Here is a 15,405-nt window from a genome sequence, read left to right as displayed (position 1 = left end):
AGCGGGCGGGACTAACTCTGAGCCAATCGTCTGCTTCATCTGCTCAGATAGTGCAACATTTCGCAGTGGGCAGAACTAGCAGCAGAAGCCGTAGGATCGGGCGGGCCAGGCAGCCGCGGAGCCCCTGGGAAAGCAGCGCCGAGTCTTCCTCTCCCGGGTTAGTAAGCCACCGACGAGGGGTTGGGGGATCGGGATGCGCGTGCCTTGCGCTAGGCTGTCGTCATTATGCAACTGGTGTGCGTGGCCCGAGCTCCGCATCGCGCAGCTCCAAAAGCACAACAAAGGCGGCTGCACCCTTCAAGGAACAATGCAGCGGCTCGGCACCCTGAGAGCTTGTGTGCCCTGAGGCATGCACAAAGGCCCTTTCCCTTCTCTGCTGCAGTCCCTCATAATTAACATGATAATAATCTTTACTAATTTCAGTGCTCGCTAAAAAGCATCTGATGCTCCCTATTCGGAAACAAAGAGGCTTCAGTAAGCCGTCGTAATTTTAGCTATTTTTGGTCCACGTATCTGCCATGATTGTGTGTGTCAGGCTGATTGGGCTGGCGATACAAAGAAATGAATGCAGAGCATTCTCTAGAAGTGCACGCCGGTTGTAATCTGTACTTCCTCAAAGTCGCTCGGGCTTGTCAAACGGGAGAGTTATTGGTTTCTTATATGTGCAAATTTTTGTTTTGCTGTTAGTGGCATATAAACTAGGAAAGATGGCTTCCTTTTTGAGCATTTTATTCCAGAGGCCCTATTCAGAAGTTAGGTTCGATGCACATTCAAGTTGTGTATGCAGTCAGAGATATTCTGACATTATGTTAAATGCACACACTGTAGTGCACTTCCTATCTGTACCCTACATTTGAGGAGGGCCTGTACTCGGACTCGTTCTTAAAATGAACACCTATTCAGTCACTCACACACAAGCATGTATGGACACCTGTATGTGTGCACAACATGATGTCTGTATAGAGCTACAGACTTAATTATATCCTTCTGAGAACTGGAATGTACCTTAACGCCTATTGGATGTGGACTTGGAGTAAAAACAAACTGCCGGAGGACCTTTTAAGTTTAATATTTGGGTGTTATCTACAAATAATTAATTTGTAGTGGCATACTCGCTGTTAGACCAGTTTAGTGCCGGTGACATCTGCAGCTTGATTCCTAAATGTGTATTTCTCAGAAGTAAAATTACAGTAAAGCCTCACAGATGTCAGTGTGACATTGACTGAAATGCCAATTAAATGCAATTTGCATTGCAAACTAATCCTTTTTTTTAAACTGTTGGGATTGTGTCCCATATTCGTCTTGTGGATCATGCTCCTATGGCCTTGATTGTAATCACTGCTCCACAATGATTACACTGGATTGGAGATGTAAATCTAAAATTATCTTTTAATGTGGTCGTGTTAGAAGGATCAAGGTGAATTCTTCTCATTGTCTTCAGTGAGCCATGCTTCACCTGGCATATTTTTGCAACCACTATGATACAGCAGGGTGAATGAAGGGATTTTGTTGGTTTTTAAGGACCAAGACAGGTTTCCACACAATCTCAATAAACAATACTTCCTTGAGATAAGTTGTACTGCTACTTACAGTATTAGCAGGGTGTCTCTTGAGTTGCAAAACTCTTGATCCCTTTATTAGGTAGATGAAGTCAATAGTCTGACTCGGTGTATGGCAGCTTCCTATGTTCCTGTGAAGGTGTTAACTTTTTTTTAATATAAATACAAGAAGTGTGGGGAAATTGATGGTTTTTTGTATTCTCCATTTTTTCCAACCCAAATAGGGAATATCTAGTGATAACATACTTACCTGGTAGCTGCTGTTCATTCTCCAAGGGTTTTGTGGTTTTTTTTTGCGGGGGGTAGGATTATATGCTGACTCCTTGTACATTGTTTACCTTGTTCTAGTTCCATCTGTGACTTTTGAGACTGGTACTTAGGAGTATAGCCACCTAATGGCACAGCAGGGAAATGACGTAATTATCAGGCCAAAGGTTGACGGTTCGAATCCCCACTGGTATATTTCCCAGACTATGGTAAACACCTATATCGGGTAGCAGTGATACAGGAAGGTGCTGAAAGGCACATCTCATATTGTGTGGGAGGAGGCAATGGTAAACCCCTCCTGTATTCTACCAAAGACAACCACAGGTCTCTGTGGTCGCCAGGAGTCAAAACAACTTGACGGCACCTTTTACCTTTACTTAGGAGGTATGAACCCATAGTTAGCATTTTATTCCAGTAATGCTAATTAGGGAATTGTGTCAGAGCCAAGAGCAGTCAATCACGTGAAACTGATTTCCCTGATAGGAAAAGTTATTTTTTGACATAACGTTGAGCTTAATTGTCTGATTGTATAAACTGTGCAACATTTTCTAAAAGCAAAAATGGCAGTTGACAAATGTTTGAAAAGCAACTTTAACTCCCAGCAGTGTTCCTTCACTTTTTATATGGTATAGCTCCTTCAAGCCACCTATTGGTGCAGCGGGGAAGCAACCTGCCTAGAGAGCAGGAGGCTATTGGTTCAAATCCCCACTGGTGTGTTTCCCAGAATATGGCAGCAGCAATATAGGAAGGTGCTGAAAGGCATCATCTCATACTGCGCAGGAGAAGGCAATGGTAAACCACTCCGGTTTTCTGCCAAGAAAACCACATGGCTCTGTGGTTGCCAGGAGTCGACACTGACTCGATGGCACAAGCCATGAGACTTGCTGGGTGACTCTGGGCCAGTCACTTCTCTCTCAGCCTAACCTACTTCACAGGGTTGTTGTGAGGAGAAACTCAAGTATGTAGTACACCGCTCTGGGTTCCTTGGAGGAAGAGCGGTATATAAATGTAAAAATAAATAAAATAAATAAAAACCTTTCCTTTATAGCTCCTTCATGTTTTAAAAGAATTTTTTTTTTGCCTCGAAGACAGATAAAAACATTAACATTAGTATGTTGAAACTGGTAAAGTGTCTTTGATCCCAAGACATTTCCTAAAGGTTCAGTCTGTTGCTGCCAGATAGCAACTGGTTGTCTTGTCAAAAGAAGATAGTGTACTGTGGATACTGTATATGTATAATGTAGGAACAACCCAGAAGTTTGTGGATCATGAACTTGAAGCACTTTGTGTAATGCTAACCTGCAAAATGCTAAGGGAGTTTTATGCAGTAATTATGTGTAACACTTCCTTTCCGAGAGCGCTGTGTTGAACATGATGAGTGTTTCTGACAAGTATATTTCCTTTTTTAGACTCAAACATGAATGTTGGGGTTGCCCACAGTGAAGTTAATCCCAACACAAGGGTGATGAACAGTCGAGGAATGTGGCTCACATATGCTCTTGGAGTTGGCTTGCTTCATATTGTCTTGCTCAGCATTCCTTTCTTCAGTGTGCCAGTTGCATGGACCTTAACCAATGTTATTCACAATTTGGTAAGTCCCCTTCAGAGGGAGGCAAAGCTTAGGTATGTCAACAACCCAGGCAAGGGAAGATAGTTTCCACTTTAAATGCTTTAAACTGCCAGAGTACCGGTATTCTTTCTCACACTTGGTCAAAACAGAAATGTAATCGGAGTAAATCTTAAATTAATAAGATCATAGCCCTTATTAACGGTTAATGAAAGATAGATAAAGAAAAATCACTGTAATGTAGTGAGTTGGATATAGGATTTGTCATATATACAGTCCTTAGAGGACTTAGGGTCAGTAACTAAATAAGACAACACTGTATTTAAAATATTCCTTTTAATCCTTGAACTGTTACATTATGGTTAGGGACACTGCCAGACCTCAAGAGTGGTCATGGTCAACTTCCTCAACCAGAGAGACTGGAGTTTTTTGCCCGTCAAACTGCTTGGAGACTGAAGCCCACCTTCCTGATGGCCAGTCCCAGCAGCTCATCCAGGAAGAGTCCAGAGCTCCCAATTGAAGAACCCCATGTGCTTCTTTCCGTGCAGCCAACAGGTATCCCTGCCATTTGGACTGCTTCTGGAGCAGTCTTCCATTCCTTGAAGGAAGGAGCATCTGCCACTGAGTGAAAAGAAGACCTTTTGCATAGTTATTGGACCGTCCAACCTATCCCCCAAGCCCAGGGGAGTAGCACTATCTGCTTCAAAAGCAGTACACACAAAGCTAGTTCTTATTCAGTTGGTAGGCACCCCTCTTGTAATGGAATGGGGACATTTCTCTAGAGTCTCATTTCTGCCTGAGATTATTTCCCATTCCTCATGAGGGTAGGGTTGAGACACTTCCTGGCCAGGAAGGAGAAAGAACACAACTCTTGCACATTCCTTTTGGACTGTCTAGTACTGCTTCCAAGTAAAATCGCTTGGAATAGCACTAACTAGGTCAGAAGCAATATGCATAGTGCTGCTTCCCACTTAGAACATGTCCCTCAGATCAAGAAATGAGTTGCCTTCCATTTCCTACCTGGAGTGGTCCCTGCCAGACCAGAAGCAGCTGGATATGACTTCTGGGCTACCCTTTGACCATCCTTATTCTAGAAGGCATTCCAGAGCAGATTCGAGATTGCAGTGGGACAAGTGTAGGGCACAGGCTCGAGATAGGTAAGGGCTTTGGTCATAAACCAGAATGTTGAATTTGCCCCCAAGGCAATATTGTTTTTAGACTGTAAACCTATGCTCCCTTGTGTGGGAGCATGTTCCCCTGAATTCAGTAGAAACATTTTCAACCAGACATGTATATAGTGCTCAACTTACCATCTTTGTATAGAGAAGTTTTGATTTTATAGTATGTTATCTGCAGATTTGTGAATAATTCTGCAAACCCCTAGCAATGCAAACTTAGCATCACTGGTAAGCATGCAAGTAATTTTAAAATACTCCCCTGCCTTTTAATAAGGCATAGTATGGCTGCCATCTTTCCATGCAGAAACAAAATGCAACCTCAAGAGCCTAGGTCTGCATTCTCATTAGAAAGGACTAAGACAATTGCTGATGCATGCAAAGTTCTGAATAAAATTATGTGAAAAGACATTTGATTAATTAAACCTAACTTGCAACTAAAGTGGCTGTTTGTTTTATACATCTTAAATGCCATATTTAAAGAGTCAAATTTACAACTTGTAATCAAGTAAGCATCTTTGGGCAGATAAAAGAAAATGTTATTTCTATGAAATGTCTCAACTCTATGATAAATTAGATTAAATAAATCTTGGCCAGCATTAATACCTTGATCAGTGCCAGCGATTATACTGGAGAAGTGTGATGCTGCTCTGCAGGTAATTTGCATATTATCTGTTCTATACCTGAGTGGATATAAGGATATGAGGTGACTGATGGCTAGATTAAAAAAACAAGAGATGCCGGAGAGGAAAACCACCAGTGCTATTCCTAAAAGCACCTGTGGATTAAAAAGAAACGTTTCTAGTGCTTTCTGAAAGTGAGGAAAGGAAGAACCCAGGGGTGGTCCACTGATGAGGCATTTCCCTATAGAAACAGATTGGCAGAAGCAGCAGACTGGCAGCCCCCGAAACATTTTTCATTGCGATGGTTCCTGGCCCCACTGTTTCCTTTGCTGCTTCTCCCTCCCTGTTGTTAATCAGATATAGGCTGTTTCATTACGAAGTACAGTCATCTCTCATCAACCATGAGGGTTCCGTTCCTGGAAAACCTCGCGGTTGGCAAATTCGCGGTTGGGAAGCAATGGGAAAACATTGAAAACGGGTTTAGCGGTCGCAAGAAGACCGGGGGGGGGGGCAGTTAAAAATAGAAAAAACTGCCTTCTGACACACACACACACACCCCAATCACCCTCTGACCAGTGGTCCCTCTAATTTTTTTCATCTCTGGGCGGAATGAGTTTTGTTCTGGGCAGCAGTATCAAGCCAGTGTGCACTCAGAATGGGGCCTTCTTGATTCAATCTGAATTGGATTGAAAATGAACTGAGCGGACATCCAAAAACTTGTGAGCTCGTGCACTTGTGCATGCCTTAGAGGGAACAGTGCCTCTGACCTCTGGAAATGACCTCCAGCCCCCAGAAATTCCCCCCAAACTCCCCAAATTTCCAAAAAATCTCAACAAACCTTGGATACTCAGGTCATGGTTGGCAGGACCTGACACAATTTCCCAGTCACGGATACTCAAATCCGCGACTGGGAAACTCGCGGTTGGTTGGCTAAGGAGGACTGTATCTTCACATTTCTCCATAATAGTCCAATTGGAGAGCTGCCACCTAAGGCTAGTTAGACTAACCTTTCTGTTTTTCAGTGGAGTGTTTGTCTTAGTGTTCCCATCTAACCATTTATCAAGCATATGTATATATGTGGAAAACACAGAACAGGTTTCTATCATGCTTTGGTAGTGGTCTAGAGTCATACAGGAGTCCTATCTCATAGTTTTTGTGTACTGTTTGTTTTTGTTTTTCTTCCCAGGGAATGTATGTGTTCTTGCATGCAGTAAAAGGAACACCTTTTGAAACACCTGACCAAGGTAAAGCAAGACTGCTGACTCACTGGGAGCAACTGGACTATGGTGTACAGTTTACATCTTCACGGAAGTTCTTCACAATCTCTCCCATAATCTTGTAGGTTTTAAAGTTCTATTTCTGCAATAGTTATGCTCTGGAAATTTTCCAAAAAGTAACATTTGATGTGACAAATCAATATTGGAAAGGGTAATTCTGTAGTGCATTCTTCAAACATATTTGGGATATTTTGGTTATGTTTCTTATAGTTCATGATTTTTTAATCAATTAAAATATGTGTTTTTAAAGGGAGGCAAAATACAGCATTCCCTCTAATACCAAACTGATATTAGATGTTCTTGTGCCTGTCAGCTTGGAAGTGAAAAATAGGATAGTGGTTTCTGCATACTTGGACTCCCCAGGTAAACTGAAGTATATTGTTGTGTAAATTAAATGAAGAGCTATTCTCAGTGGTTGACATCTAGATGAGTGTTGCACTAGTGGAACAAGAGAAGTTGTGTGCATGGCTTAAGATGTCTGCAGAGCTGGGTGAAGTTGGTCTGTGACTGCACAACTCCTAGTACCTTGTACGTTCCCTGGGACACATTCCAGGTTGTGCAACCTTCATCTCCCAGAGTACAAAAACAAGTCTGGAACAGGCTTTCCTTTCTTTGTACAGCATCAATGCACTACATCTTTATGTATCATTATTGGAAAGGGTAATTTTAAAGTGTACATTCTGCAAATGCACACTTTAAAGCGGGGAGAGGAGTGCTGGTCTTGTGGTAGCAAGCATGACTTGTCCGCTTAGCTTAAGCAGGGTTTGCCCTGGTTACATATGAATGGGAGACTTGATGTGTGAGCACTGTAAGATAATCACCTCAGGGGATGGAGCCACTCTGAGAAGAGCAGAAGGTTCCAAGTTTCCTCCCTGGCTTCTCCAAGATGGGGCTGAGAGAGTCTCCTGCCTGCAGCCTTGCAGAAGCCTCTGCTGGTCTGTGAAGACAATACTGAGCTAGATAGATCAATGGTCTGACACAGTATATGGCAGCTTTCTATGTTCCTATGTTCCTATCTGGCATTGTGCTGGCACAGCACTAGTCTAGATGTAGTCCAGTGACCTTCATGGCTTCTGTTCCAGGCTGGTTGGAGCCCTAATATACTGCAACACTTGGCTGCAGGTCCCACTTGTTGTCCATGTAATTATGATTCCTGTAAAGGAAGTACTGATTTCATCTTGATAACCCTACCATATTAGAGTGAACATTCCAGTCCTGCAGACAAGTACAGGGTATTTTGCAGAACTGGAATCCCCATGAGAGACTGGCTTCATAATGGATTGTGTCTTCCTAGCTTTAGTTCAAACCTGTAGTGCCACATTTCAGTAGTTTATGTAAGGTTCTGAAATGTTTTGTATTTAAATGGATTCAAAATAAAAGTAAAGTGTGCCGTTGAGTCAGTGTTGGCTCTTGGCGGTTGTCTTTGGTAGAATACAGGGGTTTACCATTGCTATCTCCCACGCAGTACGAGATGATACCTTTCCGTATGTTCCTATATTGCTGCTGCCCGATATAGGTGTTTCCCATAGTCTGGGAAATATACCAGCGGGGATTTGAACCAGCAACCTCTGGCTTGCTAGTCAAGTCATTCCCACTGCCCCATTAGGTGGTGAATTTAAAATACTGTAGGCTAATTTTCCATTCCATAAATTTGTTGTTACAAAATGTAATACAGAAACACTACACACCCCAAATCAACATTTGGAAAACATTGGTTGTGCAACTTCATTTTACAACTAAATTCAGTCAGTAGTTGAAGTTTAATAATAAATATAATAATAATAATACTAAAGAGTACCAACCAAAACTACAGCAGTATCAGGAGGTGAAGACTTACTACACACTTAGCAGCTAGAAAGTTTCACTTTTCAGTGCATTGGCCAGAATGGCAAACTAAAAAGGACCAAGGCTTGCCACTTGGGAGTAAATCCTATTGAACACAATGGGATTTGCTTCTGAGAAAACATACATAGGATTGTGCTGTATAAATACCCTGTTCTAAAGCATTGCATATTGAATGAATATCTTAGATTATAAGGTTATCAAAACTTCTAGCAGAATGCCGCACTCTTTTGGAAGTATAAGGCAAACTACTTCCCTTGAAAGTTAGAATTTATTGTCTTGGAAGAAGAATCTCAACTGCTGCTCTGTATTATGGAATCTAAGTAATTGCAATAGGGGAATCTTGTACTCTAGTGTGTGCCCCCACCCCCAGACTCCTTAGTTCTTGCTAGTTAATATAAAATTGACTGCCTACAGTGTGTCAAATCTGGATTCTGAAACAAGCAAGTTAGTACCCCAGAATGTGGAACATGACCCCTTAATTAAAATGAGCAATGTGGATCTCTTTATTGGCAGCCCTATAAAATAAATGAATTAAGTCAGTAGGAAGATTTGAAATCTCTGCGCGGACCCTACACAGCAATAGACTACTGACTTTTAGCTAGGATAGCATGATGGTTAAAAGCATAAGCTGGAAGTCTATTTCAAATCAGTTCTCTTCATTAGGCAAGTTACAGTCTCTTAACCTCTGCTTTCCGTTTGGTCCACACACACCCCATTTGCAATGTGAGATAATTAATAGTTCCATACCTCATAAGTTCAGTAAGTACTGAGATAATGTAAAGCATTTTTGGTATTTAGGGAAAGTGCGTTATAATAGAAGGCCAGAGTCTAGCCAGATTTAAGCCTCACTTACTTCAGCATGTCCTTATGTCACTTGTTGAACCCAAAGGGCTGTCAAACGGCTAACTTTGTGTCATGCCCTACATTGCAGCATAGTATGCTTCAGGAATTGCTATTTTGCTGAAGAGAAAATGTTTGAGGTGTATCTGTATAAAAAAAATAGAACACTCTCATCCTAGTAACAACATCCACTTGGAAGTTCCATTGCTTTCAGAAGAATTTGAGTCATTTAGCACCTTCTCTTGCTAAGTAGAACTTCAGTTAGTCAGTGACACTTCCTTGGAAAGGTGCAAATTGAGCTGTGGGTGTTTCAGCTTGAAGGCAGAAAAGGGTACAGCCTCTTAAATCACATGTGAACAGAGGACATATTTTTGGGGACAGGTGCAGCCCATGTACAGAAACATGTCTAAGGCAAAATGCTCTGCTAAACTTTGACTGCAGTGCTTGAAGCAAGTTGCTTTAAAGGGCTGCAGCAAAACTAGTTAGCCAAACGAAGGAATGCAGAAGATCCTTTTTTGACACAAAGGTCAGAAGTGGAGGCAAAATCGTAATACTTGAAATGTTTGTCAGCTTCTGTGCTTGTTGCAAATGGAAAAGTGACAAACTGATCTGCCACACATTTCTAATGGACAAAGGAAGTGGTACTTTAATTTTAGGCACATGAAAGAAGCCACTTAAATTTCCAGCAATACATATAGTATAGTAAAGTGAACTGCAACAACAACAACAAAAATGGGGCGAGAGCAAATATTTGCCGTGTAAGGACTGGACAGATCAAGAGGAATCTGTGGCATGTTTTCTAACATTTCCAGTTGAACTAGTTGTGAACAAATGACATTACAATGACACATTGCAGTTCTTTTTGTAACTATTGGACACCTCTTCTAGTGTGTTTCACCAAGCTTATAACAAATCATATGTCCTTTCAAAATCAATTACATAGAACTGTATGTGCATTTTCAGACTCTAAATCATCGCCTATGCTTGCAAAAACACTAATTTAGGCTTAGATTGCTTTAAGAGGCAGTACTATAATGCTTTTCCTGTGAGTAGATGTTAATTCTACTCTAAATGATGACTCTAAATCATTGCCTGTGCTTGCAAAAACACTAATTTAGGCTTAGATTGCTTTAAGAGGCAGTACGGTAATGCTTTTCCTGTGAGTAGACGTTCATGTGTGTTGGGGGCCACTAAACAAAAAGTCATATTGGGAGTAGTTTGTAATACTGACGTAATCTTGTGGTATTCCCCTAAATTATTTGTCATTTCATACTAAATAGATCTTATACTATCTTTTACCTCTTAAGGAGGCAATTATTAGACCTCATTTGAAGAAGCCTGCATTGGATCCCTCAGAGTTAAGCAACTATAGGCCTGTCTCCAACTTTCTGTGGTTGGGCAAGATAATTGAAAGGGTGGTGGCATCCCAATTCCAAGAAGTCTTGTATGAAGCTCATTATCTAGACCCGTTTCAGAATGGCTTTTGGGTGGGCTATGGGGTGGAGACTGCCTTGATTGGACTGATGGATGATCTCCAATTGGGAATTGACAGAGGAAGTGTGACTCTGTTGGTCCTTTTGGATCTCTCGGCAGCTTTCGATACTATCAACCATGGTATTCTTCTGGAGCGTCTGATGGGGTTGGGAGGCACTGCTTTGTAGTGGTTCCACTCCTACCTCACGGACAGATTCCAGATGGTGTGTGTCAGGGACTGTTCTTCAAAATCTGAACTTCAGTATGGTGTCCCTCAGGGCTCCCGTATTGTCTCCAATGTTGTTTAACATCTACATGAAACCGCTGGGAGAGATCACCAGGAGATTTGGTGCAGGATGTTATCAGTATGCTGATGACACTCACATCTTTTTCTCCCTAAATGCCTGCCTGGAGGTTGCGATAGGCTGGATGAGAAAGACTGAATCCAGATAAGATGGAAGTACTTATTGTCCAGAGTCAGAACTCAGGAGATGATTTTGATCTGCCAGTTCTGGATGGGGGTCACACTTCCCTAGAAGGAACAGGTATACAGTCTGGGGGTGCTTCTGGACAAAAACCTCTCCCTGGTGTCCCAGGCTGAGGCAGTGGTCAGAGGTGCCTTTTAATAGCTTTGGCTGATAAGCCAGCTGTGTCCATTTCTTGGGATAAATGACCTCAGAAAGTAGTACATCTGCTGGTCACCTCCAGACTTGATTACTACAATGCACTCTATGTGGGGCTACCTTTGTACATAGCCCAGAAACTGCAGTTGATCCAGAATGCGGCAGCCAGGTTGGTCTCTGGATCATCTCAGAGAGACCGTATTACTCCTGTCTTAAAAAATCTACACTGGTTGCCGATAAGTTTCCGGGCAAAATACAAGGTCTTGCTTATAATCTATAAAGCCCTAAATAGCTCAGGAACATAGGAAGCTGTCATATACTGAGTCAGACCATTGGTCTATCTAGCTCAGTATTGTCTACACAGACTGACAGCGGCTTTTCCAAGCTTGGCTCATCTGGTAGCTCAGCTCCATCTGATGGTCACTCAGGGATGTGCCTTCTCTGCCTCAGGGCTTTGAAACACCCTTCCTGCTGAAATAAGAGCCTCCCCATCTCTTACAACTTTTAAAAAGGCAGTCAAGACACATTTCTTCACCCAGGCTTTTAATTAGATACTGAGGCTATTCTCACAGTCATACAAAATCGGGCTAAGGGAGCCTAGCCCGATTTTGTATGCCTGGGAGAACCACCGGGCTCGCAGCCGAGCCCGGTCTCACGAAAGTAGGTCACCCGCTAAAACAACCCTCCCCTAAGCCCGGGTTAGTGGAGCAAGCGCTCCGCTAACCCAGGCTCTTCGATTATGAGTTGCTGTGGTGTGGCTCCGCGCCATGGCAACTCACAAGTAGACCCCCAACTGGAAGGCTGAAAAGCAGTCTCCCAGCTCGGGGGGTCTCTCCAGCATGCCCTGCGCCCTTGCGCAGGGCATGCTGGACCTTCCAGGGGCCACGCAGCCCCCGATCCTCCCAGCTGGCTCCGTAACGGAGTCGGCAGTCGTGTGGGCGGCTGGTTCAGCCGCCCGGAGCAGACTGACCTTCCTGCTAATCCTCCCCAGGCTCTTCTCACCAATCATAAGAAGAGCCTCATTGTTCTAATATTTTGATGTTTTTTAATAGTTTTAACATTGTTTTACGTTTTGAATTGTTGTAATGCTTTAACCTTTTTATTTGTTGTTTTTATTGTATAGTTGTAAACCGCTCAGACTTGCGTTTGGGGTGGTATATAAATATGTTAATAAATAAATAAATAAATATGTTTTCTTTGCTTTAGAAATGCCTTTCTTCTCTGGCCTAGTCTAGAACGTTCTCTTTGTATTAACATGTCTTTGTTCTTTTGCAGGTATTTCCTAGCAAGCTTCTACACAAAATACGACCCCACGCATTTCATCCTAAACACAGCCTCTCTCTTGAGTGTACTTATCCCCAAGTTGCCGCAACTGCATGGAGTCAGAATCTTTGGAATCAACAAATATTAAGCAAGAGAGATGAAATGGGAGCAATCTGACCAACATCCATGTGGCTACTGTTTGTTTTTCGTGGAGGAAGGAACAGTTTGCAGTGCCACTTGTGTAGTAATCTACAGTGAGACTTGCTACTCCTAAGATGTAAATGCTATTCTTTCAAAGCTGTGTGGGAGAGAAATAGACTTTCTGAAGATGAGTGAAACTTGAGTTATATCTTCAGAGGACAGGCTTTCCACAAGGAGCTGGGCAGGCCTAGCTCTGTTATGTTAGCAGCATTGGCAGGATATATGCCCAGCTAACAAACAAGTTACAAAAACTACATGAATTACTTGGTTGAAATATAGATGTTGTTTCACAGAGAGCTATGGTAGTGTAGTGCACTAGTTGGTGGTGGGGGGAGGCGATGTACCCCAAATCAGTACTTAAGAATTGGTATGGTTTAGATTCTCTAAAGTAGTGCTTCTTGGGTGGCTTTTGTTTCTGTTGTTTCTAGATCCAGGAGTTTCTGTCCAGTTGCAGGTGCTGCTAGGTTAATATTGAATTAGTAAGTTGTTGTGACTGAGTCATAATGGGTTTCATGCCTTATCTATTCCTGTGACCTTTAATCACAACGACTTCTCCAGTTTTAGATGCCAAAACTCAGGGGACTGCTACATCAACTCTTAAGCCTGTCTTTCATATAAATTAAATTGATCAAAGCTTGTTTTGTTTCCTTTCCAGACTAAGCTTTTTGTTCTGAAATAGTCACTCTATAGAGTATCTGAAAACTATAATTCCATCTTTCTTTTTAATGTGGAACTGTCTTAAATAGTTGGGTTTCATAACGCCTGCTCTAGGAGGAAATGGTTTTTTTTACTTCAGAAACTAATGCAGATTTCTGTTAGAACTATTGTTTACAATAGAAAATACGGCCCTTTCCTCTACTGGGAATTATAATAGATAGGAAGCTCAAAAACCAAGTGATTGTAATGTGTAGTAATTCATAGGAATTCTGCATCTAGGGTTAAGGAGTTCTGTTTTGCCTTTTTCCTTGTACTTGATATCTGGAGTTTCTTTTCAGACAGAAATTGAGTATGTACAGCAGACTTTAGTTGGCTTGACAGAGGAGCTTCAGTTAGCTAGAGAATATTTTGCCTTATTAAGAGCTTAGGGTCCTAGTTTCAATATGAGGTACTGCAATCACACATGGTGTCAGCATGCAGAAAGACAACCTGATATTGAGATTGTCTATGGGACAAATCATTTTGTGTAACGACAAGAGGAGGCATGTCTTTTCCCCCTATTGAATGGGGGCTAGCTATGACTTACTGGTATCAATGTACCTTAGTGTAATTTAAAACTCTCTCTGTGTCCATGATGACTTTTGAATTGAAGCCAGTAGATATTAGACTCTTAGTTAATGTTGCTTTCTGAAAATATCTGTCTTTGAACAATATCAGTGTTTTTATTAATAAAAGTGGATGACATTAAGACTGAGGAGCATATCGATGTAATACTTCGTAAGTGCAGTTCACTCTACCGAAACGGTTATGAGCACTAACAAATCACTGCTATGCTTTTGTAAATAGAATTATTAGCTACAGTGTAGAGCTAGTGCTTTGAAACACTACCTAAAATGTGCGTAGAACTGAATAGGAGGTCTCTTCAACAATTATTTAAGATACTGGTATAGTAAGTTTTGTCTGTCCTTACTTTTTTCCAAATATGGCTTGTGGCTTATTCAATTAAAATAACTTGTAGTGACAAGCCTTTTATTTAATTTATTTTAAAAATGAATTATCAAAGTGCCATTTACCTTTTCATCTTTAAGGCTTGCTCACACAAATTGGGGTGCCTGATATTGTGTAAACATTTGTTACTCTGGATTAACTGCATCTATTATGGGAAGGAGATACCAGCCTGTATGATGCTTCTGCTATCTTTTGGGTCATTATATGTGGATGGTACAATCAGTGTTCCTTGTAAAGAATTCCCAGATGTTGTTGACTCCAACTCCCATAATCCCCAGCCAAAGGCCATTGCAGCTGGGAATGCTGGGAGCTGTAGTCGACAACATCTGGGAATCCCTCTTACAGGGAACACTGGGTATAATTCCTGAACTCCACTTATTTCTGCTTCTCATGCAGCTTATTCACATAACATTTCCAGAGAGTGAGAGAAATATGTAAATCAAAGTCCTTTATTTAGGGCTGGGTCCTCCCTCTTCTGGCTTCTGATTCCACCCTCTGGCTAATGAAATAAAGGAAACATTACCATAGCAGAACCTACTATGTATCCAAGTCCACAGATCACAGTTGGGTCGCTGTGGTTCATTCTCGTATGTATGCATGCATATATTGTGTCATTCTTGTGACCTATAAGATTAGACCACATAAACTGAATAGTGCAGGCCAAAGAAAGGCAGTGATAGGCTGTACATGTAAGTACTAAGCTCAGTGCATCTGCAACCTATGGCTCTATGTGCTAAACACAACACACAGGCCAAATTAATGCATACTGCTTGCTTGAGCCAGGAGTCCTTCCCTGTGGCTATTGAACAGCCAGTGCTGTGGGGGGCCAATGTGAGGCTCTGAATCAGCCCACCATTTTCTTCAGTGGCACTAATTTAGGCCATACTTTGGAAAAGGGATAAAGTATAAATCAAGAGTTCCGTGTGGATCGTATATATTGAATCGGTTCCTGTCTTCTGACTCCTGGCCATACTATACATAGGAGCATGTATTTCTCTGTTCTCCCCCATCCCTGCCATACAGTCCC

General features: G+C 41.9%; 1 protein-coding gene across 1 annotated transcript; it reads left to right on the top strand.

Annotated features, from left to right (window-relative positions):
* The first annotated feature begins 2 nt into the window (after positions 1-2).
* Positions 3-14,125, top strand: ORMDL1 (ORMDL sphingolipid biosynthesis regulator 1). Its single transcript, XM_053273128.1, has 4 exons — positions 3-157; positions 3,236-3,417; positions 6,378-6,529; positions 12,525-14,125. The coding sequence occupies exons 2-4, from the start codon at positions 3,244-3,246 to the stop codon at positions 12,658-12,660; spliced, it is 462 nt and encodes a 153-aa protein (XP_053129103.1). The 5' UTR covers positions 3-157; positions 3,236-3,243; the 3' UTR covers positions 12,661-14,125.
* The last annotated feature ends 1,280 nt before the right edge of the window (positions 14,126-15,405 follow it).

The sequence above is a fragment of the Hemicordylus capensis genome, chromosome 1, assembly GCF_027244095.1.
Source record: "Hemicordylus capensis ecotype Gifberg chromosome 1, rHemCap1.1.pri, whole genome shotgun sequence".
NCBI lineage: Eukaryota > Metazoa > Chordata > Lepidosauria > Squamata > Cordylidae > Hemicordylus > Hemicordylus capensis.
This window is presented reverse-complemented; position numbering and strand designations above follow the sequence as displayed.

Bases quoted from the DNA above. Each gene is read 5' to 3' on its own strand.
- ORMDL1 (XM_053273128.1), top strand. From the start codon at position 3,244: ATGAATGTTGGGGTTGCCCACAGTGAAGTTAATCCCAACACAAGGGTG. The intron at 3,418-6,377 runs GTAAGTCCCCTT...TTTTCTTCCCAG, and splicing joins CCAATGTTATTCACAATTTG to GGAATGTATGTGTTCTTGCA. The intron at 6,530-12,524 runs GTAGGTTTTAAA...GTTCTTTTGCAG, and splicing joins ACAATCTCTCCCATAATCTT to GTATTTCCTAGCAAGCTTCT.